Raw genomic sequence first — 27,433 nt, forward strand, 5'->3', positions numbered from 1 at the left:
GGAGAAGAGAAGGAAGTGGGGGTGGAGAAGGGAGAAGAGAAGGAAGTGGGGGTGGAGAAGGGAGAAGAGAAGGAAGTGGGGGTGGAGAAGGGAGAAGAGAAGGAAGTGGGGATGGAGGAGAAATCACCTTTCAGGAGACCCATGCTTGATGCCATCATTTCACCAATAAAATTTTAAGTTCACTAGGTGTAATTCAAGATTATTTTATTTAAATCAACACTGCACTGTACTACTATATATTATCAATATTTTAACTAAAGTTCAGAATGACCGATAATTTCAATGAAAAATGCAAAAATATTCAAGACACCAACAAAATAGGTGCTCTCTCCACTGTTTTCAAAGCTCATCCGACGCCTTGTGGCCGACTCACGCATCTGATGGGTGCACAAAAAACTAGTTCCTTGTACTGCATATATTATCAATATGATAAATAAATGTTAAAATAACTAATAATTTTAATATAAAAAATGCAAAAATATTAAAGAGCACAACTTTATTGATATTTACTCCACTGGAAACGAATGTAAAGATAGAACAGATTACTGAATTGGCAGACTAGCCCATCAGCTGATGCTCACAACAAAACGTGATGTTCGTAAGGATTTCGTTAATCGAATTTTTGTTCGTTAACCGAATTGAAGATTCTTATGGAAGGTAATTCGTTAACCGAACCGTTCGTTAACCGAGGGACCACTGTATATCACTTTCTTTGGTTATCTTATTTGCAAAGTTATTTCTGTCTTACATAACCTTTGATTTTTAGTTATGTTATCTTTTATTTTATTAGGTACTGTACTTCAAAAGATAAAGACATCGCTTAAAATGAATATGAAAATTTTTAAATTATAAGGTACAGTAAAATAACTTTTTTCTCCAACGTTCATTTATTTTAATGTTCATACATACAATAGCAGCCTATTCAAATTTATATCTAGTATTAATGTGCAGATATTATAGAGCTATGGTAAGGCAATAATTTACAATAATCTTAAGTCCCTGATAGAAACTTTATATTACCGGTACAATGAAGGACTAGTAAACATTGTACATTTGATATGTACAAGGATAAGACATTTAAGAATACAGGTTGACAATCCCTTATCCGAAATCCTTGGGGCCAGAAGCATTTCGGATTTTGGAATTTTTCGTTTTTCAATTTTTTTTTTTTTTTGTCTATAAGCCCACCCGAGCATAGATCACTGACCCACATCGAGGCCTGGGGGAAATAATAATAATAATAATAATAATAATAATAATAATAATAATAATAATAATAATAATAATAATAATAATAATAATTCATAGATCTAGGTCGCATTTCTCACTTTTGATCTTTTTTTTTCATTCTTGTATTTCTTTACTATTATTATTATTTTAGTACAGTATTATTATTATTATTATTATTATTATTTTATTTTGGTGTACAGTATTTTAATTAAAAATTTTATTTTCTCTGAATAATTATTATTATAATTATTATTACTATTACATTTTCGCCCACCAGGCCCCGATGTGAGTCAGTGATTTATGCCCGAGTGGGCTAATCCCTGGTTTAAAAAAAAAAAAAAAAAAAAATCGGTTTTTAGAGCTTTTCGGTTTTCGGATACAGGGTTGTCAACCTGTATTATGAATCATCCCTACACAAGTATTTGACTATGAACCAACAACAGCTTGGTTATACCAAAATAAAAAGGTTTTATTAACTTAGTAACATACAGCATCTTGATGAGGTTATTTAGTTGATATTTTTGGTATCTTGTGACTGTTTAATTGACCTTATCAAAGTATTCAAGTGATCCACTTGGGTCAGGCTTGATGGTTGGTGATTCAGGCTGCCAATTAGCTGGACAAACTGAAACACAAAATAACACTGAAGGATCTATGCACATCACATCATTCCAAGTAGTTTCCTAAAATACTGTAAATTTACCTTATTTACCTAATGGCCACCCACTATAGGTGGTTATGCCGAGGGAAAAAGGCCAATGGCCTCTGTAGGATCTCTTTCTCTCTCCACCCGCCCCTCCCCATACATTCCAACACCATTCACACACCCCCAACAAGAGAATGGAGACAGCAAACATGAGGAGTGAGGGTCTTAGTGTATGACACATCAGTGTGTGTGTGACTGAATGGTAGTGAGTTAAATATCAGGTGTTGAGGAGCACTTGGCAACACTCAATTCCACTCCATCTCTCTAATCACCCACAACTTTCTCACTCGATATTCTAAAATGTTATTTAACGTAATGTTGGAGGGATACAGCTTTGCTCATTTATTCTTATACTTATCACAATCTCTCTAAAAATACTTCAGGTTTCGTGTTTATTCAAGACATCTTCAGGTCATGACGCCCACTAATCCTCCACCCAAGAAAGGGTGACCTGACATTCCACCAGGTCAGTAATATGAAACCACTAATCCCCCACCCTACCTCCACCTGACACTGTCAGGTCAGATCAATTACAAGAGACCCACTAATCCCCCACATCTCCATGTGAGTGAAAAATACCAGTCTTTGCTATAACTCACAGCTTCATTCACGCCCATATCCATTAGATTTTTTATTTTTAAATATATTTATTTAACCAAACTATTCTGGATTATTATACTAAAGAAATGAAGTTTCTAACTTAATTAGAACTGTATTTACGGATTCCAGTAATTTAGACTTGAGGAAAATATCTCCAGCACCCAGAAACATTCTGGGGAAGTGGGCTAGTGTGCATCTGTGCAAGATGTCTAGTTTAGACACTCGGAAACTTTTTCCAGTTACCGAATAAGGTTCGGGGGATAAGGAATTTTTCCAGGAATGAGAAAGTCATCTCATTACCCGGAAATCTCTCATCCCTGGAAGTGCTCTGCACCAATTGTTCCGGCTAACGGGGATATCATTACATCTGTGGTGGAGCCTGGATCAGGCAGACATGCTTAAAGAGCTCCAACAAGACCCCAATGGCAGTATAGGCAGAAGAGGTGACCAACATGGGAACCCAATGACTACACCAGGGGACGAAGGCAATGCATGATGGACAGGCTACAAAGGCGAAACCCAACAAGCTGAGCTATCGGCAGTCCATTGCATCTCTCCCTCTCCCCAGTCGTTGCAACACTTGCACCACTGGATCAGGTAAAGGAAGAGCCAAGATATGTGGTTTCAACCTGCGCTCCTGCCTCACCATATAAATCAACTCACACACACACACCCATCATCCAGCTCACCATTTTTTATCAAAATAATCCTGAATACTTTATCTAAAAGTTTGGTTAAATAAAAATATTTAAAAAAAAAAAAAATATCTACACTATATGGTACGGGCATAACTAGAGCTGTGTTACAACAAAGAGTGTGGTATTTTCCAAGAGTAAATGATGCAGCTCCTAGGAGCTATAGTTATTTACACAAACACCACTGTACAAGTACAATACTGTTCATACTGTAAACATAATAACGTTTACTACTGTACTACTATACTGTAGTAATATCTCTGTTAGCCGGCATCCATCAAACCCTGAACTCTCCGATAGCCGGAATTGAAATTTTCTCGAAAAATCGTTCCCAAAGCCGTAATTTTCCGGCTTTACGAACGATTTTCCAAGGGGCACATTTTCTGGAAAATTCTGAGAAAATTTTCCCGATACCCAGAAATTCCGGGGATGGGGGAGTTTTTTCCGGGTTTGAGAGATGAAAATCAGGAGCATTTACTGGAAATTCAGAGAGAATTTTTCCGTTACCCCAAAAATTACAGGGATGAGGGATTTATTTCCGGGTTCGAGAGATGATGTAATGGGCAATTTCTGGAACTTCTGAGAAAAAATTTACGTTACCCGGAAAATCACGGGGATGAGGGGATATTTTTCCGGCTTTGAGAGAGTTGTCTCGTTACCCGGAAATCTTTCATTCTCGTAAGTGCTATGCACCAATTGTTCCAGCTAATGGGGATATCACTTGTATATATATTATACTCGCCAGCAGATCCTGTGATCTTTAGCCTAGAGTAGGCTGACACTTCACTCAGCTGACTGTGATACATAACTGTAATCACGTCTTAACACTTGTGATGGAGGTTGGGTGGGAGATTATTGGGTCACGTTACCAACCTGACCTGATGCAATGTCAGGTCACCCATTGTTGGGTGGGGATATGTGGGTCTTGTGACCTGAATATGTCTTGAATAACATCATTTTCCACCTATGAGGTATATACATACAGTGGGGTATGCTATAACGAATCTAATTGGTTCTAGAACCTTGTTCGTTATAGCATTCGTTCGTTATAGGATTAATCCGTTCCAGGCCCCCAAATACAACCACTTAACACTGAAAAATATAATATAAAATTGTAAAAATTGTAAAAAAGTGCATAAATATGCATCTAAACCCCTGAAATAAAGAATATCATTAATATTTGTAATAAAAAAACAATAAATTAGTAAAAAAAAAAATTTTTTAAATTATGTTTGTTGTAGGAGTTTCGTTCGTTATAGCATTCTCAATTTTATAGGTAAAACCGTTCGTTATAGGAATATTCGTAGTAGGATCCGTTCATTATAGCATACCCCACTGTAGTACTGTACTGTATAATATATGAAGGGTACATGTATTAATAAGCACAGATTATTACAGTAACATATCTTTACTAATTAATGAAAAACAAATAAACAATATTGTATCATGAGTGAGTCAGTACAGTGGTAACAATCAGTGAGGGGGGGGGGGGGGAGTGTGGTGCAGTCACATTTGCTCTCCTATGGACCCTTCCCCCTCTCCCTCCTTTACTCACAGCAGTCATTATAAACTTCTATTTGTGTTAAAGAGATGAACTTGATACCATAATGATACTGAATAAATTATCTACTAGACGTTTCCAATATGATTTATTTAAGGGGAGCGTTCGGCTGAAGCACGAAATTCGTTAATAATTGATCAATCAATATCGATTTCCTGTTAGCAATTAAGGAGACCAGATACATTGCTACTATATACCTGAATCGGTTCTGCCTAATCCCTAATATCGATTTTTCCCTTATATTTTTATCAGTTTTCAAAATCCTACTTCTCCATAACTTCTCGCTAAATCACGTTGAAATTCAGGTAGAGTATACGTAATTTACTCCCTTTGAACGTGACATATAGAAATTCCTGATTATCTCTTTAGTTTTGGGTGCATGAATTTTTTTCCTAACTTACCATTTTTTCCTCCAAATATTTATAAAGATAAATCAACAAATAATAAACCAAACCAAATATAAAGAAAATCTATAGGTTCATCCATACCTAATATGCTATTCTTCTACTCAGTTTTTGTTATATTAGAATTGGCCCATAAATGACAGAGCCTTAAGGATTTGAAGGTTAGAAAAACTCATTCTGAGATATGGACCGATAAAGGTGGCACGAGAGCAACTCACGATCGTACTTCACTCTGGCATGTTTGATGGGTCATTGACTTCGTGATGATGGCCTCCTGTGGTTAACTGTCAGATTTTTACTAAGTGATTGTTAGTATTTTACACCAAAATATTATTATAAATACTTTACAACAGCTTTTCTTAAGTAAACAGAAGGGCCTTCTAAATGAAGAGGGGGGGGGGGGAAGACCAATCATGCATAGCTAGATAAATATTACAAATTACTGTATATGCAATAAAAATATGTCGGCATATAGCCATACGCAACAGCTTTCCTCAGGAATTTTTCTGAATATTTTCGTAATTTTCCAATTTTTAGCAAGATGCTCCCCTTAAATGATAAGCCGAATAATAAGGTAAAATATGTATTTTCCTGTATATGAAGCGTACTGGTATTAATAAGCTCAAATTATCAGTCTCTATCCCCAAGTCTCTTTGACCAGAACTAAACAAAGAATTTATTCAAAATACTCTAACATTCAATACCTTAATATTCTGACCACTGGGGCTAGTTATACAGATTTTTCCCTATGAAAAAAAAAATAATTTTGAGCAACATATTATTGTATTGTACCGTACTCACTTTTCACTCATATATACTAAGCTCCCGGACTAAAATTTTTATCTCTTGCGCAAACTATAAGATGTTTATACTCATTTTAATTGCTATCTTGCAAGGATTCCAGCAATGCAAGTTATATTTTGCAAGGTCAAGTCTGTGACATTTTATAAGAGTAAAACTTTAAGCCTAAAACAACCTTCACCCCATTAATTGTTATCACCCACCACCATCTGCCTCCCCTGCTAGATGGGGGGATGGGTGTTGACAGCCTGGAAGGGAGATTAACGTGTACGTAGTTGTCAGGGTCTCAAGGATTATAAAAGACAGGGAGTAAGTTTTTTCCTTATAAAATATCGCTGACTTGACTTAGCAGAATATAACTTGCATTGCTGGAACTCTTGCAAGATCACAATTAATTTGAGTATAAACATCTCAGAGTTTGCACTAGACAAAATTTTTAGTAATTAACTTACTGTAGTACATTTGAGTACAGGTTGTGATAATTTATGCGGTTGCTTCACGACATCAATAGTGTATAATGTGTCTCCATATGCCCTGGCTTATTCACTTATCAGTTGTCCAAGTGCAAACGTTGCCAAATCGAGCCATCATGTATCAATTAATTTTAAAACAGAAATTATAAAGTAAAATGTTTTAAGACAATGGTTTAGTAGTGCTGTGTAGTGTCTTGGCATATCACCTCACCACCTGACTCCGTAACCACACCCTTTGCCTTGTTAGCTCGGCTCAGAATTATTAATTTATTATTGTATAATTTTACTTTTTTAGTATTGTATGTACATTTAAAGCAATATTTAAATTTACACAGTACCTTAATTATAAATAGACCCAGAGCAGAAAAATACAGTATTATCCAAGAGGTTGGTCTTACCACCCACACACCAACCATGTGAGGATGTGGCTAAACATGATGCAGTCTTTCATAATGCCAGGAACCCTTGTCCCCAGGATCTAAGCAGAAAGGTTTAGAGTGATCTTACAATTTTCTCAGAATTTCCAGTACAGTAATTGTGCATTATTTCATTATCGACATTTGCCCCTAGACCCAGAAATACAAATTTGGACAGCTTTCCCTTTTTTTTTTAATTGGCAGAAAATGCTCCTGTATTTCAACCTCAGAATTTGTTCCCAAACCCAGAATTCAGAGAATTTTCCGGAAAAATTCCGAGCAAATTTCAATTCCAGCTATTGGAGAGTTCCGGGTTTGAGGGATTCCGGCTAACGAGATATTACTGTACTTCTTAAGTGATGATAAACACACTACGAAAGTATTTATTAAGTGATGATAAATACACTACTGTACTGTACTACAGTAATTTACAAAGTGTTGATGACACATAGTGGTAAGCAGCTAAGCCTATCAGCTGTTTGCCCTTTGTAAACAAATGATTCATGGTGTTGAGTGTGGGATTCTTTTTTCAGGAAAGTTGATTCTTTTAGGATAATAGTTTATCAACCTGGCACCAAATAATCCTAAATTATATGAGAATTATGGTGAAATTGCATAAAGACGTGTTAAAGGGATCTTGGGGGAGGGAGCCACCCACCCGCCCTCTCCCCTATGCTCCCAGATCAACACTCATCTTCCACCTACAATATACTCCTCCACTTATTTGTTCTTATTTTTTCTTAATAGTACTATACAGTACAGGTTGACAATTCCTTATCCGAAATCCTTGGGACCAGAGGCATTTCGGAATTTTTCGGTTTTCAGAATGGTTAGTTAGTTTTTTTTTTTTTTTAATATGTATCAGCCCACCCGGGCACAAGTCACTAACCCACATTGGGGCCTGGGGGGAGAAAATATAGTAGTAATAATAATAATAATAATAATAATAATAATAATAATAATAATAATAATAATAATAATAATAATAATAATAATAATAATAATAATTATTCATAGGTCTAGGTCGTGTTTCTCACTTTTTATCTTTTTTCATTCTTGTATTTCTTTATTATTATTATTTTATTAATACAGTATTATTGTTATTATTATTATTAATTTTATTATTATTATTGTTATCATTATTATTTTATTTGGGTGTATGTTTTATTAAAATTTTTATATACAGTACTATGAATAATTATTGTTATTATAATTAGTATTACTATTACATTTTCGCCCCCCCAGGCCCTGATGTGGGTCAGTGATCTATGCCTGGGTGGGCTAATCCCTGTTTTAAAAAAAAAAAAAAAAAAAAAATTGCTCCCACAAAATAAAAAAACTTACAGTTTTTAGAGCTTTTCGGTTTTGGGAATTTCGGATAAAGGATTGTCAACCTGTATACAGTTTTCTCAAAAGGCAAATTCTGCAGTTACTTATATATAACACTCTACAGTAATTACAATCATCTTAGTGAAAACAGTTGTTGACAACCAGACTTATATGTCTGATTTTCAACCCAGAGAGTTCTGTTTTGTATTTTCTTATTGTTGATGTAATAGTCTTTTAATAACTTTGTTATACACTTAAAGAACTTAGTTGTTGAAGTGCAGTAATAACCTAACAACTGATTTTCTTTAAACACTTCAGATAAGCAGTGTTATTGCCACCACCCCCTATATTTGCCTTTTTAGGACCTTTGCATTTTTGGGACTGGGTTCTGCCCCAATTAGTCCGATTTATTGAGGTTCTACTGTATGTAGCTCAGACTCTCAGAAACTTTTCCCAATACAGTACAGTACTCGGAAAAACTCCAGAGTTTGAGAGGGTGGTCTCGTTACCCAGAAATCTCTCATACCTGAAAGAGCTCCACACCAATTGTTCTGGCTAATGGAGATATCACTGGGTACCATTAGTAAAAGACATCCAATTAAACAGTATTACTTTTAACTTGAATCAAGTTACCTTGCATTTTGAAAGGAAAACAATGTTTAATGACTAGTAAAAAACATAAGATGACTGCTCACCCTGCAGCATGGAAAGACAGGGCTTGCAAAATTAAAAAATACAAGATTTGCATAATAAAATACTGCAATGGATTTCAAGACTTAAAAAAAGTTTGTTAATTTGAAATAGAGAAGATTAAATATCAACCTCACCTTCTCCATGTTCAGCAACAAACTGGAATGCTTTGAGTAACCTTAGTGTTTCTTCAACTGAACGGCCAACAGGTAAATCATTAACACTCATGTGACGAAGCACACCTTCAGGGTCAATAAGAAACAGCCCACGAAGTGCAATACCTGCATCCTCAAGTAGAACTCCATAGTCACGAGAGATATTTTTGTTAAAATCGGAGAGAAGGGGATACTTGAGACCTCCTAATCCACCTTGCTGGAAAAATTAAAATACACTTTAAAAGAAAACACATGACTTTCCATATTTTTCAGACATGTAAAACACTTTTTTGTCTGAAAATTGGCTGAAAAAATTCAGCCTGCATCGTATCTGTGAAGCTGTGGTCTCCCATAAATTAATGAATCCCCTGGTTGCTGTCCGCAGCAGGCTAAATTCTATTTAATCCAACTCCAGAATTAAAAATATGTTATTGCATACTTAAAAACATTACTTTTAATCAATTAAAAAATAATTATTGTAAATATAAAAGCTCAATTTATAACTACTGTTCTAATGATGATAACCCGAGAAGATCAACATCCGTATGACTGACACCCAACTCTTCAGAGTTAGTTAAGCAGTAACCATTTCTGAACTCTTACAAGCATTACAATCTATTAATACCATACCTGTAACATTTATTTTTAAATTTAAAAATACCTGATACAAATGAAGATTTACAGAAAACTTTCTTTTCACATTTGCATCTGTTAACATTGCTGGCGGCATAGTAGCCAGGTTAGACTCGCCACTGTAACCACCAGGCTACTGAGCCAAGCCGTGGTGTTATGTTTGTTTATCAACTCATATTTTGGGTAGATATACATAACTTTCTCCATTTATTTTTACTCAGTTACATGCACACACCATCCTACACACATGTTGTGAAAAAAAGTAAAAGAAATAATTGTCCAAAAGCAAAACACAAAGGGAATATACATTCCTTTGCACAAGAGTTAGCTGGCTCAGTGGGGGAGCGGGAGGATGGCGCCGTGTGTGGGGGAGAGGGAGCGTTGCTAGGGAATGGGCGGAGGTAGCGTCCTTACTTGTCTCCATTGCTATAGTGAAGCAGGGAGTATATGCAAATGGTGACTGTATTAAACTTTCACATGGCTTTTATTTACTGGTTTGGCAATACATTATTTTTTTTTAACTTATTTCTTGGTATTATTTTTACTTATTCCTCACATTTACTGGTACAGGAGATCCTCATTATAAGTGTCTTCATTATAAGTGGTTTTGCATGTAAGTGGTCAAATAAATGTGGACCTACACGTAAAAAGTCCCCACAGTCAAGAGTAATCAAAGGCTGAAATCCGTCAATCTTTGGGAGCACAGCATTTGAGCAACTGAAATTCCTGCCCGCTTTCCTTTCTCTTAAAGGTCATTCTTCTCACACACGCCATGCATGCTAGTACCAGTCACCAGTGTCCACAGGCATTATTTTGAAGTACTCCAAGAACTATAATTATCAACTTTATTGTGTCTTTGGTGACATTGGTGGACTATTTTTGTAGCCATCCGTTCCAAACTGAAGCAAGGTGGTGGTGTGGCTAAAAGGAAGCGTAGTAGCTATGGGATGGAGGTAAAATTAGAAGTTATGTCGTAAGAAAAGTGGTGAGCATGTCTCGGTGAACCACTTTCACTGAAATGAGTGTACGAGTGTGGGGTTACGTAGCTTGCGTTTTATCAATACACCGACCCTAACAACTTTAAGGGGAGCATCTGGTTGAGATACAAGGGGCCTTAAATATTGGTCGAATGCTTTGATATTCCTGTCACTAATTACAGACAACACGTAGGTCAATTCTAGCCCCCAAACTCTCTCCTCTGCCTGCTTCATTTTTGGCCCTTTTCACCCCTTTCTAAATTTTCAAGGTGCTTCTCCTTCATCATTATTTGCACCACTCTTGAAATTTATATGGTTTAGAACTTTAGAGAATCCATGGTGTCCTTCAGTATGATAAGTTTATTTTGGCTGCCCACCAAAATTCATTACCATTGTGAGGCAAATTCAGGATGGCATGAATGGCAGTGTTCTGTACACTGGCACCCAGTCTGAGTAACGGGGGTAAAACAAGGATATGTACTGGCACCAACTCTCTTTCCCATTTTCATGGCTGCCTTCCTTACTCGTGCCAGTGCCAATTTAGCCAGCTGGGTGGACATCCAGTACTGGATGAAGGTGTCAATACCTTTGAGTTAGCCCGACTGCATACCGAGGCAGACATACCGGTATGCCAATGCTGGAAAGACACTGTTGCCGTCCCTCTCGCGCTAGATGTAGCCCTCCACGTGTGCAACATCTGTGGATGACCCTGCCGGTACCGTATTGGCATCTCGAGTCACCTTGGAGCTTACCAATGAAGGTGATATCCCTAATAACTCATTTTGCTTTATCATCGCTGGATGATCGTCATACTTGATTCCGAGTGACAGCAAAGTAGTAGTAGGTGGGTGATGGTGAGTGTTGGAGATGGTGGTGAGTGTTGGAGATGGTGGTGAGTGTTGGAGATGGTGGTGAGTGTTGGTGATGGTGGTGAGTGGTGGTGGATGGTGGTGAGTGTTGGCAATAGTAGTGAGTGTTGGTGGTGAGTGTTGGTGATGGTGGTGAGTGTTGGTGATGGCGGTGAGTGTTGATGGATGGTGGTGAGTGTTGGTGATGGCGGTAAGTGTTGATGGATGGTGGTGAGTGTTGGTGATGGTGGTGAGTGGTGGTGAGGTTGGTGATGTGTGAGTGTTGATGGATGGTGGTGAGTGTTGGTGGATGGTGGTGAGTGTTGGTGGTGGTGGTGAGTGTTGGTGGTGGTGGTGAGTGTTGGTGGTGGTGGTGAGTGTTGGTGGTGGTGGTGGTGAGTGTTGGTGGTGGTGGTGGTGAGTGTTGGTGGTGGTGGTGGTGAGTGTTGGTGGTGGTGGTGGGTGTTGGTGGTGGTGGTGGGTGTTGGTGGTGGTGGTGCGCGCGCCCACACGCACGCACGCACGCACGCACGCACGCACACACACACACACACACACACACGGGAATTAAGACAACAAGCATCCAGAAGGGTCTTGTCGTGTGACTGCATGGAGGCGAATAAAAAGATCAGCTGTTGAGGAGCTTATCGCTTGGCAACACTGGCGCATGTTACCACTTCATCTCTCTAATCACCCACACCTTTCTGCTTTCTCACTCCATATTTTAAAATGTTATGTAATGTAATGTTAAAGGGGTACAACTTTGCTTATTTATATTTATACTTACCACAATCTCCCTAAAAATACTTTAGGTTTCGTGTTTATTCAAGACATCTTCAGGTCATGAGACCCACTAATCCCCCACCCAAGAAAGGGTGACCTGACATTCCATCAGGTCAGTAATATGAGACCACTAATCCCACACCCTACCTCCACCAGGTCAGGTCAGGTCCCCCCCCCCCCCAAAAAAAAACAACAACTTTAACTCCAATGAAAATTAGTTCCAAAAGCCGGAAATTTTGGAAAATTCCAGCTTTGGGAATGATTTTCCGAGCAAATTTCAATTCCGGCTCTCAGAGATTTCCGGGTTAGAGGGATTCCGGCTAACGGAGATATTACTGTACTATAAAGACTTTAAGCTTTAACAGACGTTTGGCTATAATGGACCGGCCTTTCCCCTAATTAGTCCATTATATAGATGTTTACTGTACTTATATTATATCTTTGACAATATAAAAAGAAAAAACACTCCAAAAAAATCATCAACCTCCCATTTTTTTTACTGATAATGTACAGTACATTACAGTACTATCCTTTTCTAATAATGCAACCCTCAGCATATTCAAGGACAACCTGCAATGTACAGTATAAAGATACACTGCATAAGAAGTAAGAAGAAAGGCCAGAGGCAAAAGACACCCTAATGCATAACATCTATCAAAAACTTACCTTTCTAGGCATGTTATCCCAGGCCAAGTGAGAAAAATGAGAGTCAGTGGATACACCCAATACTTCACAGTTGAGAGCATTAAAATCTGCAACATTCTCGCTGAACGCAATTAATTCAGTTGGGCAGACAAATGTGCTGGAAAAATATTACCTTGTTAACCATGAAGTAAACACAATACCTGTACAAGAAAGTATGCCATCTCATTGATTCTAATTAATTGGTATTTATGACAATAATTAAAACCTGAGTAATTTCACTGACTACCTGATTACAATGTAACCCACATGAAAGCTTGAATTATGTTTTGTCTGAGTTTAAAAAAATATTAATACAAATTGTGCCAATTGAAAAATTGAACTTACTATGCCTATAAGACAAATTTTATACACCATCATTGTACAGTACTGTAAAATGTTCTAAAAATATTATATGAGAAGTCTGTCTAATATGTCACAAGAGATAAGATATCAGTACACTCCTACATTCTCATAAACACAACTCATGAACCAATGACTTACAAGTCCAAAGGATAGAAGAAGAGCACAAGATATTTGCCCTTGTAATCTTCAAGGGAGATCTCCTTAAACTGTCCTCCGGCAACAGCTTGACCCTTGAAGGTGGGGGCCGGCTGGGTGACAGCAACAGCTAAAGAACGCAGGGTGGTAGACAAATTGCGCTGTACATTTACTCTGGATAGAGTGCTGCGTGTAGCCTGTAAAATAAAAACAAGAGTGAAAGAGGGCAATTAATGAAAAAAATAAAATAAAAATCTGATGGTTTTGTTTGCCACCCTTGACAGAAGTGCCTTACTGTTTACCAGTGTTTGTACAGCAACACTGTTAAGGTATACAGTACCTCCATTGTCTACATGCATGCACAACTGTTCATGTACTCTCAGTAAAAAAAAATTATCTTCACAATTCTTGTGCAAAACAAAATTACACCACAGACGAAGGTTTTTGATAAAGGCCCATGAAGCATACTGTTATTCACCAATCACATTGCAATGAACAAATTTTTATTTCAAATTAAATAACTAAATTAGGCCTACCATAATAGGTAGAAATATCTCACAATCATGCCTACCAACCCTAGTGAGACAACACAATAGTTCAGTTCCAAATTCATCAGACCCCTCCTGAAGGATACTTTTCTTTGTCGAGTGTACATACCTACATTGTCTATATACTTGGTCAAATAATTAAAAACTTGTATGACAATTTTACTGAGTACGTAAGTATATCTATCAGTCTATGTAAAGAGCACTGGTCATAAGCTGTATCAGTGCTGGAGGGTCAGTAAGTGTTCTGGCACTCAGTTATGACTTCAGATAGTATTAATCAAGCTGGCTGATGCAACTAAAATTATATGTATAATTTAGCATTTTTATTCACTGATCCACAAAATTTACAAGATATTGTACAGTTGAGGAAAACAGTAAATCATTGCTATTCACAGGTTTGCGATTCGCAATTTTGATTATTCACGGTAAGCAGATGTTGACTAGCTTACAAGCCTCTCCCACAGCGCAGCCATCCCCACACACCTGCAGCATCCCCTCTCCTTTTGTTTGGTTTCAACCATTGTCTGCGACTCAGCATCTCTCGTTTGTACTGGAAACTTTAGTGTCTCTGTGAAACAGCCCCTAAAAGACTGCCTAGTGTCAGTGCTAGTGATAATAGTGGAGTGAAACGTACACTTCATCGGGCCCCAAACTTCCACATAAAAAGGTAAGCAGTACTGGTGACTTGGATTTTCCATACACAGTACTGTATAGGCATACAGTAGTGCACTAAGGTAGTATAAGTTGTTATTCGCGGTTTTGCCAATTCACGCCATTCCTTGGAACCTAATCCCCATGAATGGCAAGGGTTTACTGTACTTGGCTATTCACAACCCTGCTTATTCGCAAAGCATACCCCGCTTACTGTACATAATTGCAAAGTGGATTAGAAAAATATACATGAAAACAGTATGTTGCTATAAAATAAGAAAAATAAGAACATGGTTGTCCATGTGTGTGAAGTGAACGTATGTGTGGACTTGGCATGTCGCCAAGTTAGACTGTCCCTGTAGCTACATCCCCCTACCAGGTCAAGCCCTGTTATTGTTATTTTTCTACTTTTAATTTTGGGTAGATAAATGTAATTTTATTTAATAATTTTTACTCTTGTTACATGCACACACAATTGTTCATATAGAATGTACAAAAAGCCGTTTTTTTCTAGTGTTGTATAAAAAAAAGTTTTTGTGATACAGTCCAGAATGCAACGTCTAGCTTTATACCTAGGTATGTTAATGCCTAGCAATAACTCACCAGGCCAACATACAGGCAATTAAAACATCTAATAATTACTTAATAAGTAATATTAGGAGGACACGTCGCTACCTGGCATTTAATTGCAATTCTCAAAACCCCCTCCCGCACCCTCCATCACCCGCATTGCTACCGTCATCTCTTGCCCTAGAGCGAGCATTAAATAAATGTCAACTTTCGAGGATTGGAGATGGGTGGGATGTTGACGACGCATTCTGGACTATATCACAAAAACTGGTATTTAGAAGAAAAAAAAAGGCTTTTACTTCAATCCAGAATGCAACATCTAGCTTTAATCACCCGAGTAGGAGGTGGAGACGGAGGTGACATTGTGTATATGGCTCCGCTAGCTTAGGTCCAGATTATATACAGTATACAGTGTATATATATATATATATATATATATATATATATATATATATATATATATATATATATATATATATATATATATATATATATATATATATATATATATATATATATATTACACCTAGACCCCGACTTACGACTACGTGGACTTACGACCGTCGGGACTTACGACCGCCTCAGATATAGATAAAAAAAAAAAAAAAATTATTTTATTTTTTTAAATGACACACGCATTTTCTATACCGAAACGTTTCCAGTTAATGTAGTCTCCATGTATAATTAGAAAATTATGGGGGCCCCATGTGCATTCAGCTGACTACATTAAAGGTTAAGTGCTCAGTCACACTGTATCCATTCCTTATTATTTATTACTTTCACTGTACTGTATCCATTCATCATTATTCATTACTTTTACTGTACTGTATTTCATTGTAGATTTTTTATTAAAAAAAAAATTTTTTTTTTATGGGTCCCTAACACCGTCGTGTATCGTGTAGGTGTATATGTATATATATATATATATATGTATATGTATATATATATATATATATATATATATATATATATATATATATGTATATAAGTGGCTCAGTTATAACTCAACCGTTCCAGAAGGTCGTTCGTTATAACGAAACCATTGTTTCAATGGGTTTTTGGGTAATTGGTTCCAGCTCACCGAAAATTTCCTAAATTCAACAAAATGGTAGAAAAGTTCACTTACTTTGAGGTGTGTATGTAGAAGGCTCCTGGATGATGATGATGATGATGGGATTTAGAATGGGGTGGAGGAGAAGGAAGAAGAGAAGGCATTGGGGTGGAAGAGAAGTCACCCCATGGTGCCATTTCACCCATAAAATTTTAGCTCTCTGGTTTAATTCAAGATTATTTTCTTTAAATCAATGCTGCACTGCATTATATATTGTCAATATATAAAATATATTTCAAAATGACCAATAATTTGCTTGGAAACACAGAAAAAAAGCATTTAGTTGAAGAGAGTCTCAAGCAAGATGTTACCTCCAGTGAAAACAGAGAGAGACTGACGCCTGTTTGCTGTGTTAAGAGGCTGGATGCCGCGCATTAAACTAGTCACTTTACCTTCAATTTCGTTCAATAATTGTTAAAATGACTAAAAAATTGAATATTAAACTTTTAAAATTATTGAATAGTATAAACTTCTTGATATTTACAAAAATAGTAAGGAATTTAAGCCCTAGAACCGATTAATGTATTGGCGGACTGATACTAAAGCTGGTTGCCCGGTCAGTGCAAGCGAAAACATGTTGAGGTCGGTTCGTAAGAAGTTCGTTAAGCGATTTTTTTTCGTTAACCGAATTGAAGATCCTTATGGAAGGCAGTTCGTTAATCGAAATTACGTTAACCGAGGTGTTCGTAAAATCACTGTATATATATATATATATATATATATATATATATATATATATATATATATATATATATATATATATATATATATATATATATATATATATATATATATATATATATATATATATATATATATATATATATATATATATATATATATATATATATATATATATATATATATATACATATATATATTTCATTAGCCCAATAGCACGCGGACTTCTACATACAATCAACACCTCAACCCGCCAGGATTCGAACCCACGGAAGGTAAAATGTCAATTTACATATCCCAATTAGGATACTCACTTTACTCTGATGAGGAAGAAGAAGGTTCTGGTTGTGGAGAGTAACTAGGTGGGGGAAGGGACCCCAGCACCACCACATGTGAAGCATCTTCCAGAGATAGATGAAGATAGCTGTTTTGAAAGGTTTTTGAAGATTTCCAAAAGCCCACTTCTTTGATCTGACTGAGGCTCATATGCCGCAGAAAGGCCACAGACCCTGCATATTTCCTGGTGTCATGTGCCAAAATTTTCTTGCCAGGGTCTGCTTTACTCACTGAGATAAATATTTTGTCATTTGACTAGGAGACAATTTCTTACCATCCTGTGATGAGAATACATAGGGGCCTCGATTAGGGAATCTGGTTAACCATTCTTGAAGATTCCTAACTGGGCACAATATATGAGGAACCCTTGTCTCATCCATCAGCCGTTTTATCCTGATAGGTTGAGCCTGAAAATCCTCCCTTTAATTTTTTCTTAGGATCTCCGTAGAAAAGAGGGTGACATCTTCCTCAGAAGATACCAATAATGATGGATTATTGGAAATTGAAATCAACTCACTGATTCTCATACCTGTTGCTCTTGCTAGAAGGAAGGCTGCCTTCTGGAGCAATCTGTCCTTGTTCAAATTTATATTGTAATTAGGCCCCATTAAAAAGTTAGTAACTTTATCTAGAGACCAAGGTGAGATTCTCTTGGGCCGAGGGGGTCTCTGAATGAAAAAGGACTATCTGAGCATTTGATAAATTCTTGAGTTCAAAGTAATATTAAAACCCCATGCCAGAGGGTCAACCAATGCTGATTAATAAGATGCAATTGTAGATCCATGAAGGCCTTTAACTCTGAACAGAAAATCTAAAAATTCTAACACCAAAGTTTCCGACAATGTGATTGGAGTCGTTAACCTGATAAATTGTTGGAAAAGTTTCCAAGCGTTCTCATATTGCATAGAAGTTTGGGGTCTATGACCTGCTATTACTTGGTTAACTATATCGAAATTACCCAACAATCTATTTAAACATCTTTTGAGAAACTCCAAGCGTGAAGTGCCAAGGATATTTCGAACTGAGGGTGCAGTTACTGGTATAGACATCCTTGTTGCAATTGTAGTGGATGCGGGCATCAGTCCAACAGATCTAGTCACCAAGGTCGTAGGATCCTATATGGTGTAATTAAGAGGACCTGTCCTTGGAAGGATCTGAGTTTGTAAACCACTTTGGGCAACATTTTCACAGGTGGGAAGAGATAGATTAAATTCCAACGGTTCCAATCTATGAGTAGAGCAGTTCCTAAAAGATTCGATTGTTCCAGAGATGCTTAAGTTGGCATCTCGTGATTGTTTTGTGAGGCAAAGAGATATTTGTGGAGTCCCAAACCTCCTCACAACTCTTGAACTTCGATATCTTTAGGGACCATTCTGTTTCCGTCGATACTGGCCTGAGACGGGAGCATGCATCTGCCCAATTGTTCTATACTCCCGGTATGTGAGTTGCCTTGAGTAAAGTGTTTGTGTGACACAAACTTTGAATTTTTTTAGTTTTAGTAGAGGCCAAGATCTGGTTGAGCCTTGATGATTGAGACAAAACACTGCCATTCTGTTGTCCATGGCAAACAGAATCGTCATGTTTTTGAAATTTTGGTTTGCCAACAAAAAGAACAGGACTACTGCTAATTCTTTTACATTTATGTGTTTGTCCCAAAGGAAGTTGCTCCATTTCCCTTGATGGAATTCTCCTTGTGAGGAATAGTATGCTCATCCTATCTCGAATGTGTCCGTACAAACGACCAAGTCTGTTTGAGGGGGAACCCAGGGAGATGAACCGATTAGATTGTCCAAATTTGTCAACCATGACAGATGATTCTTTATCTGAATAGGGAGACAAGAAGCAATATTTCTGCTTTTGTGAAGCAATTTCGACCCCAGATGAAATAATTGTTTCTTCCTTAACGTGCCCAATAGTACAGCGGCATAGCCAAACAATTGTGCATTTTATGATGAAAGCATTAACTTTGGCACAGGTATGGAACCACTAGAAACTCAACCTCTGTGCGCGCCATATTGAATTTCAAGATGGCCACCGTTCAGGATACACATACGCTAAACTATGTATTTCTGTTTTTACGGTTGCATATTTCATTCCAATGCATCAATATACATAATCCGGGCTACGAAACTCATTTGTGATAGTTTTCGAAGTTTATTACAATGAAAAAAAAACAAGTAAAAGCATTACACTGGAAAATTAACATACAAATTTTCCAAACTCCCAAAACTTAAAAATTTTTCTGAACATTAGGCTATTGAGGCCGAATCTCTGGCCTTAACAGCCACCTTCACATGCACAAAGTCCAGTGCATTTAAGCGCAGCTTTTTTGCACCTACACTTGCCACCGCAGTGTTTTCTGCAACCGCAAGAGATGAGCTCATGGCATGACTTTGACACTTCAGAGAGTGTGGTCCAGAGTGGTTCCAGCTCATCACCCGACTTCATCCAACCCCAGTCACATGGTGATGGCAGACTGACAAACGCTATTGCGGCCTGTCCCCAGATATGTCCAGCCCGATAAGCAGCTCTCTTTATGTGCTGCTCCAGAGCTGCTCGTGTTGGTGGGAGATGCTCCAGTGATCTTGATTTTCTTGAAAACAGTTTCTTTCTCAGCACGTTCACGTCACAGCATGTGCTCGTACGGTCATAGAGCAGCAAGATGAATCTCTCCAGTGTCGACAGGCTTGCTCACTTGGGGTGGAAGCCAGACTGAGGAAGGAGGTTGTCACTTCCAGAAATGCATTCCATGTGGCCTAGGCTGCCTTCTTTTTATGACCTGCAAAGGCAGATGCCGTGTCGCAGCCCGTTATTGCGTGAAACACTGGAAGAGCTCTCGACTTCTCAGGTCCCAGGGCCTTTGCAATCTGATGTGCTGCTATGTAACGTCGATTCTTTCCTGTGCCAAAAGTAAGCCATATTTCATCTAGTACCTCACTCCGTTCATTCGCTAGAGCAACTGAAAGGATGACAACATCTCTATCGACAGTACGAATGAGTATTCGCCAATAACCACATTCCAAGGCATGGGCTGCATGAACCATCATCCTAGTGTCGGCCTCTTCGTGGTTGCATGGTGCCAAGTTGGTAGTGTCCTTCCGGGGTGAAACAGTGAGTACCTGTTTCTTGTATGTGACAACCAGCTGTTTACTTTCTTTGACAACCAACTGCATAACCTGTTCTGACAGGAAACTGAAGAGTTCCTCTTTGTTGTCACTATTGCAGAGAAAGTTTTGCCAGTTGCAAGGTAGAGGACCAGAGGCAGTGACACGTCTTCGAATGCCCTTGCCACGGTTACATCTTACTGTTGCTTTTAGGCTCCCAGATTTTAGGTAGCAATCCCATACCAGGTCAAGTCGAGATCGATATTCGAGCTGTGATTCAATATAGGGAATGAATACAGCTGTGCTGTATTCTTGAAATGTCCTACTGCCTCCTGGCTTCAACATTTCCACAACGGCAGATCCATCGAGTATAATTGAGGTGACATGTGGAGCGTCGGTGATCTTGTCAGCAAGCTGTTCAAGGGGTGTGAGTAAGTTGGCCTTCTTGCTGAAGCGGAGTTTCCCATTACTGGAGAGTGCTGGTGGATAGGCCTGGTTTTCATGCTTGAAGAATTCGTCCAAATCACCCTCTCGTTTGACAGGCTATATAGAGCCTGGAGGAGAGTCCACAGTCGTCTTTTGTGAAGGCTAGTTGCTGCTTACTCCTAGTTGGAGACTTGGATTTCATAGAACTGAATAGTGTTAGCTTGTTGATCTTAATAGTCTCACCAATAGGCTTAGACTTGTCTTCAAGGCGTTCTCTTACATAAGAATGGAATTGTTCTCGTCCAAGCTTGACAACATTTTGCACACTCATCACGGATTCTGGACACAAGATTTCCTTTGTATGAAGAACCATTAGGTCAGCACTTTCTTCTTCAAATGGGTTTCCCAGTTCTTCCATGACAAGTGTAAGTGCTTTCACATCCTGAAGAAACTTGTCCTGCGTCGTGTTGGTTTGCTCATGGTGGTGGAAGTTAGCCTCGGTTTGCTCAGCTTTCTGCGATGATTCAAATTCAGCAATGATCCGTGATACTTCTGGACCTGCAACCATCCACTGTCGAAGTGCACTAGGGTTTCCAGTCAAATCGACTGCACCACCATCACCTTTGATGCAGGCATTGTTCTGCTCATGGGCCTGGTCTAGACGGAGTCTTTATAGTGATGGGTGCCCACATAGCAGGCTAAAACGAATGTACTAGGTCACGTCCACTTGAGATGGGGACTTCAGTCATCGGCCTGTTGTCAAGAGGTGTTGCCACACTACAGTGAATTATGTTAACTCACTTAAATGTTATTGAGAACAAATTTTTGTATGTCGATCTGGGATGACATTTAAATGTGTCACTAGACATATAACATTGCTCATGAGAATATACTGTATACAGTATATAGTCTGTTGCCTTGGAGAATGACACTTAGAAAATTTCACTGTTACTTGGGTTACAGCGACATTAGTTCCTTGCACAGTTAGTTACACTGCTTCACTGGTTCAGTTAATGGTTCTATCTTTTCGCTGACATCTTTATATATAAGCTTTGGGTAGAATTCCCTTAACTTGGCTCATATATAAATAAGTTGAGGGGTTAAGTTACAAACCCAAAATGGTCTTTTCTCCATTTATTGGTAAAACTATATTGGTCACAGTCTATTAGTAGATGCACCATAATTAACACTGTAAGCTGTGAGTGTTAGTTAAGGACGGGGGCTCAGCTTGGCTGAGTTAGGTCACCCGTCTGATTCTGGTGAGCTTCAAGTGAGGACTGGTCCTTGTGAGGATTGGAGCTCTGAAGGAGAGGTTGGGCTAACCCTACATTCTCAAGGTCGGCTTACTGGGAGAGGAATTTCCCCTCACATGAACAGCACATGGCACCTCACAGCTTATGGAAAATTACAGTGGGGTGATTGGATTAAATAAACTGAATGTATTAACCCAAATTTATATAAATGTTATTGCCATGAGACAGGGGCTAATACACTCCCACGTTCACAAAAAATTTGAAATTACACCATGACACTCCAAGAATGTAAACTTGACTGGTAGCAGATATCAAAATAAGTACCAGGTACTTTCTGAATAATAAGGGTCATTCGTGATGGAAATGAAGGTCAAATTCGTTTGAAACAACACAAAATTATAATTTCGGTCATCCACCTACAGTATTTGGAAGTTGAAACTTTGGGCTAATATGAAGGACTTCACAGCCAACGCATTATTAGTTTTGATGTTTATATTTTTACTGTATTTTCATCAGCGAGTTCAGATATAATAATCATTTATATGGAAATTGCTTTGTTTGGTAGATAATTAGGTGATTAGTCGTGCACTTTGTGTTTCTCAGCTTGATATGGTGGTACATAGCCAATCATCTCCGATCAACGTCAGCCGCCCCTGTTATGTTTATGAGACACATGGATTGGGCGACTGCTCTCATGTTCACAAAAACTGTCAAATTACACCATTTAATAGCAAGTTCTTTCTGTTCAATATGCCAGTTAGGTTGGTGAGGTCTTCTAACAATGCTTCTGTCGAGTGTTTTTATCAACTAAGGTTAGGTTAGGTTTAATTTAGAAATAACCACTTTTTAACATTTTCCATCACTCTGACAGTGTCCACTATAAATTGCTGCATTATTAAATTTGTTTTCTATGAAAAATCAGTGGCTGTGAGGTCGTAAATAATTACCAAATTATGTTTTTCCGATGGCTTTTGATGTGTTTTGAATGATTTACCTTCATTTCTACCGTAAATCAATACTTTTTGAGCTACCCCCCTCCCTTATCCAAAAATAATGGGAGACCCCAGTGGGAACCAGGGGTTTTGGGTGTGGGAAAATCACAAAAAGTAGTAATTTGCAATAGAAATGATGGTTAGATTCATTCAAAACACATCAAAAACCATTGGAAAAACATAAGGTAAATATTCGTCCATTGGCTGTCCTCAGGTTTTGATACAAAAATAAGAGGGTTTTGTGTGTGTGTGTATTATGGTGAGTTTTACACAAATCTGACCTTCATTTCTGGTACAAATTAACAACTTTAGAAAAAATTTACATTTTAATTTGCAACAGAAACTGCTAATTTCCACCAAAATGGTGGTCAGGTAAAGTAAAACACACCGTAAAACACACAAAAAAAACCCTAACCTAACCTAACCATCTTTTGGAGCTTCCCTGCTACTGTGGTGGAGGATACAGCTGGGCGATCTGGTACACTTATGGTTACACACAAAAAAAATTGTCTTTTCTTAAAAAGTAAAAATTTTTCAGATGTAGGACACAGTCTTGACGGGTTTTATTTTACTTTAGGACATAACGCACACCAAAGTTATAAACTACTGAAACATTTAGATCTCCCTATTCTGAGTACAGTATTTTGAACCCCATATTTACCATTCGGAAATGGAAAATAGCAACACAATTGAATTTAATTGATTTTATGTACTTTTCTTTATCTGCGTGAAACCAAGTTAATTATGAGTGTGTTTACATCACGCATGCGCAAAGTTGACTGACGTCATCCAGTCATGACCAATGATGTATCGATCTCATCACACGATTTTTTTTTTCCGACCAATCACATTTGAATTTTTTCAAAAGGAGCAGCCTAGGTAGGGATTTGAATTTCAATCACCAGTCTGACAATGGCTGTGGTGAAGGTTGGTGTGATTCGTATTCCTATGATTATTTTAAGTTTATTGCCGATTTTTATGAGAAAGATGATCATGCTACCGGGGGGTCTGGGGGGCGGAGCCCCAGTTAGGATACATTTTGTTAGGATAGGTTAGGTTAGTTTAAGCTAGGCCTACCGGGGGTCCAGGGGTGGAGCCCCCCAGTTAGGATAGGTTAGGTTAGTTTAGTTTAAGCTACGCCTACCAGGGGTCCAGGGGTGGAGCCCCCAGCTCGGGGTTAGGTAAGATTACATTAGGTTATGTTACGTTAAGTTGTTAAGTTACCGTTTATGGCGGTGTATAAGTCGATATTTGAAGCCAAACTTTTAGTGTCCAAAGTTAGGGGGTCGACTTACACGATGGGTATAAAATGATGACCTCTAAAATTATGACCGTAAGTGAGAGTATTTTGTATGACAACCTTCATATTTACCTTTAATATAATTGGTCTATTTCTGTTATGGATGAAATAAAGTTTTTCTCAGTTATTTTTTTTAAACACCTTTTGTTATTGATGGCTGTGTGTGGACTGTGGTGGAATGAGCAGGAAGTCAACTAAATTCAGTGTTGTTGTGATTGTTGGGTCAGTCACTAATGACGTTGTGTGTGGCATCATGTATAGAGTGGCTTGTTTGACTGTTTACCTGTTTATGTATGTGTTTTGATGGTAGACTTGGTCCTTCACAACACTTGACAGCTGCTGGAGTTGGGGAGTCGACTTATATGGTAGGTATACCTCTATGACCAATTTTTTTTTGCTTGAAAAGGGGGGTCAACTTATATGCCAGGTTGAGTTATAAGTTAGGTTAGAGGACTCATTTTCGTGTTCTCCCCCACCCGAAAACCCCGATTTTTCAGGCTCTCGCCCATTATTGTTGGGGTGTCAGGGTGGGGCAAACGCGAGCAATTTCCGACAAAAATGAGGGTCAGATTCGCTTAAAAAACACCAAAATACAATGGAAAAACATATGGTCAACCACTAAGGACTCATGTCCGAAAGAAAAGATTTACCTCTTGATGTTGGTAGGACACCATGATCTTGTAATATTAGGAATACTTCACTACTGTTCTCATAAACTCTTTGAATAACAACTAGATAAGGGAGAGGGCACTTATCACACACCATCGCGAGCCTTCAAAATGGTTGATTCAAAATGATTGGCCAGCCAAGTCACATGACACAATACTTTAAGGTCATTGGTTGTCATGTCACAAGGAGGAAGAGAGAAGTGACTGGCAACATGGAGGGTACAGAAATTTACGCCTGGAAATTCGTGAGGGTAAATTTGCACTGTCACACCGCACTCTGTTAGAAAGTCAAAAATATATTTTTCTAGTGTATTTGTGTGTGTTTAGACTGAATATGACCTTCATTTCTGGCGGAAATTAGCCGGGTTTTTTTATCGAATTTTTTTTGTTGGACGTTTTCAAAAAAAAAAAAAACATGGCAAAATACACCAAAAAAAACACTAGAAAAACAAAAACAAAAACCAAACCTAACCTAAGTGACTCTTCACCATTTGATGGAATCACCTATTTCTTACCTTATTGGCCTGGTTCTTGTTCGTCGCTGGATTCTGAGATTCTTACAAGCGCCACATATGTTGGTCTGTGCGATATTTACATTCAGTCTTGCTCTTAGCACACTTTACTGAGGTTGGAAGAACACTATGCAATCGAAAAGATGCTATAGTTTCTTCGTTTTTTCCCAAAAACTCGCTATCAGTTCCATATAATTGAAGTGACACCCATCGCAGACTTCCATGGTCGGAACTGAACTTGAATTTCAAAATTTGAGAGAAACTCGAATTTGATTGGGCCAAATATTCCGCGAATTAAACCCAAAATCATTTTAATTGGTTAAAAAAACAAAAACGCTTTTGATTGGCCGTGTGACGTGTACGGGAACGCATGCGCGTGATGATTTATGAAGGAGACACGCAGTGTGGGAGATGAGGCAGGCGATAATGGCAGAAAATTAATGAAAGAAAATAGAGAAAATTTTGGATATGCTATCTCCGTTATTATACATTTCCGCCGGTAATGTAATAGATGAAAATTATCTTATAATTAGAAGTCTTATTAGAATATGATAATAGATTAGTGGTAGGAATGTGCTGTGTGTAAACGCAAAAATACCTTTGCGAGATACTCCGTGAATAGTGATTTGCACCAGAAATGATATGAAGTCGCATATTTGGTTCTTTAGTCTTTGTGTCTGTAATATTGAAAACTGGAAACCTGCGGACAGCCAATGGAAGAATACTGTATTAACCAAACATAATTTCAACCTAACCTAACCAGTAAAAATCAGTCACAGCACTACTTCTCAAATGCAACCTAACCTAACCTAACCTAACCTAAAATTCGCTGGATGACCGAAATGATAATACCCAAAATACACTAGGAAACCCTATTTTTGATTGTGATTTCATTGGTGTAACTAATACTTATCTTAACCAATGAACGAAATCGAACAATTGAACAACAACTGTTGTTCTCGGACATTCCCTCCACCAAAATAATGGCAAAATTATCAACTTGGATGAAGATATTAACATGCACCTTAACCTACAAATCTAAGTTCCTTCAGCTGTATTACAATACAAAACACAACATATAAGGTCATCTGTTTCGAGTAACAAAGTGCCTGGTAACTCAAATTACTATAATCTATAGATCAAACAATCAGTAATACATACAGCTAAAGCGAATTTTCTGAGGATGCCGGCCATGGTTGTGAGGTCTGCCGTCAGCTGATCACTTGAGCCAACAGAGGCGGCCAGCTGTAAAGTATAAACTGAGCTCCTCACCAGCCTCAAGCATCGTACCCAGCCATCAGAAAATCGTACTTTTATAAAATTGTCGCACATCTAATAATTACGCATGTCTACAAAATATACCTAATACATATTTTATGGGATTAGCCCACCAGGGCACAGGTCAATGGCTCACATCAGCGCCTGGGGGCGGAGATATATTAATACTAATACTACTACTACTGTAGGAAACTCACAATGCTCTCTCTGTATATATATTGTATTGGATGTACAATGCAGCTTGGTGCTAGGGAGTGGCAGCGTGGTTACAAGCGTGGACTAGAGAGAGTTGGTTCGTGAGGATGCTCAGAGGAGGTGGTGTGGGGTTATGAGATATTGGTTCACACTCAGGATGGGATGGAGAAAGGAAACTCACAATGTGCTCACTGTATACATATTGTATTGGATGTACAATGCAGCTTGTTGCTGGGTAGGTAGCATGGTAATAAGCATTGAGTAGAGAGAGCTGGGTGGTGAGGGTGCCCAGAGGAGGGACACGCGGCTTGAGGGACGCCAAAGT

The 27,433-nt window shown here is 38.1% G+C and overlaps 1 protein-coding gene across 1 annotated transcript; it reads right to left on the reverse strand.

Moving 5' to 3' along the window:
* Positions 1–1,563: 1,563 nt before the first annotated feature.
* Positions 1,564–26,982, reverse strand: LOC121877621 (thioredoxin-dependent peroxide reductase, mitochondrial-like). The gene is made up of 5 exons (XM_042383425.1): positions 26,797–26,982; positions 13,487–13,680; positions 12,968–13,103; positions 9,043–9,277; positions 1,564–1,855 (listed from the first exon to the last, which is right to left on the reverse strand). Exons 1-5 carry the CDS (start codon positions 26,965–26,967, stop codon positions 1,770–1,772), a joined length of 822 nt encoding a protein of 273 aa, XP_042239359.1. The 5' UTR covers positions 26,968–26,982; the 3' UTR covers positions 1,564–1,769.
* Between the last annotated feature and the right edge of the window lie 451 nt (positions 26,983–27,433).

This window comes from Homarus americanus, unplaced genomic scaffold (genome assembly GCF_018991925.1).
Source record: "Homarus americanus isolate GMGI-L3 unplaced genomic scaffold, GMGI_Hamer_2.0 scaffold19918, whole genome shotgun sequence".
Taxonomy (NCBI): domain Eukaryota; kingdom Metazoa; phylum Arthropoda; class Malacostraca; order Decapoda; family Nephropidae; genus Homarus; species Homarus americanus.

Bases quoted from the DNA above. Each gene is read 5' to 3' on its own strand.
- LOC121877621 (XM_042383425.1), bottom strand. From the start codon at position 26,967: ATGTGCGACAATTTTATAAAAGTACGATTTTCTGATGGCTGGGTACGA. The intron at 13,681-26,796 runs GTATGTATTACT...TTTATTTTACAG, and splicing joins TCAGAAAATTCGCTTTAGCT to GCTACACGCAGCACTCTATC. The intron at 9,278-12,967 runs GTAAGTTTTTGA...TAATTTTTCCAG, and splicing joins GGGATAACATGCCTAGAAAG to CAAGGTGGATTAGGAGGTCT.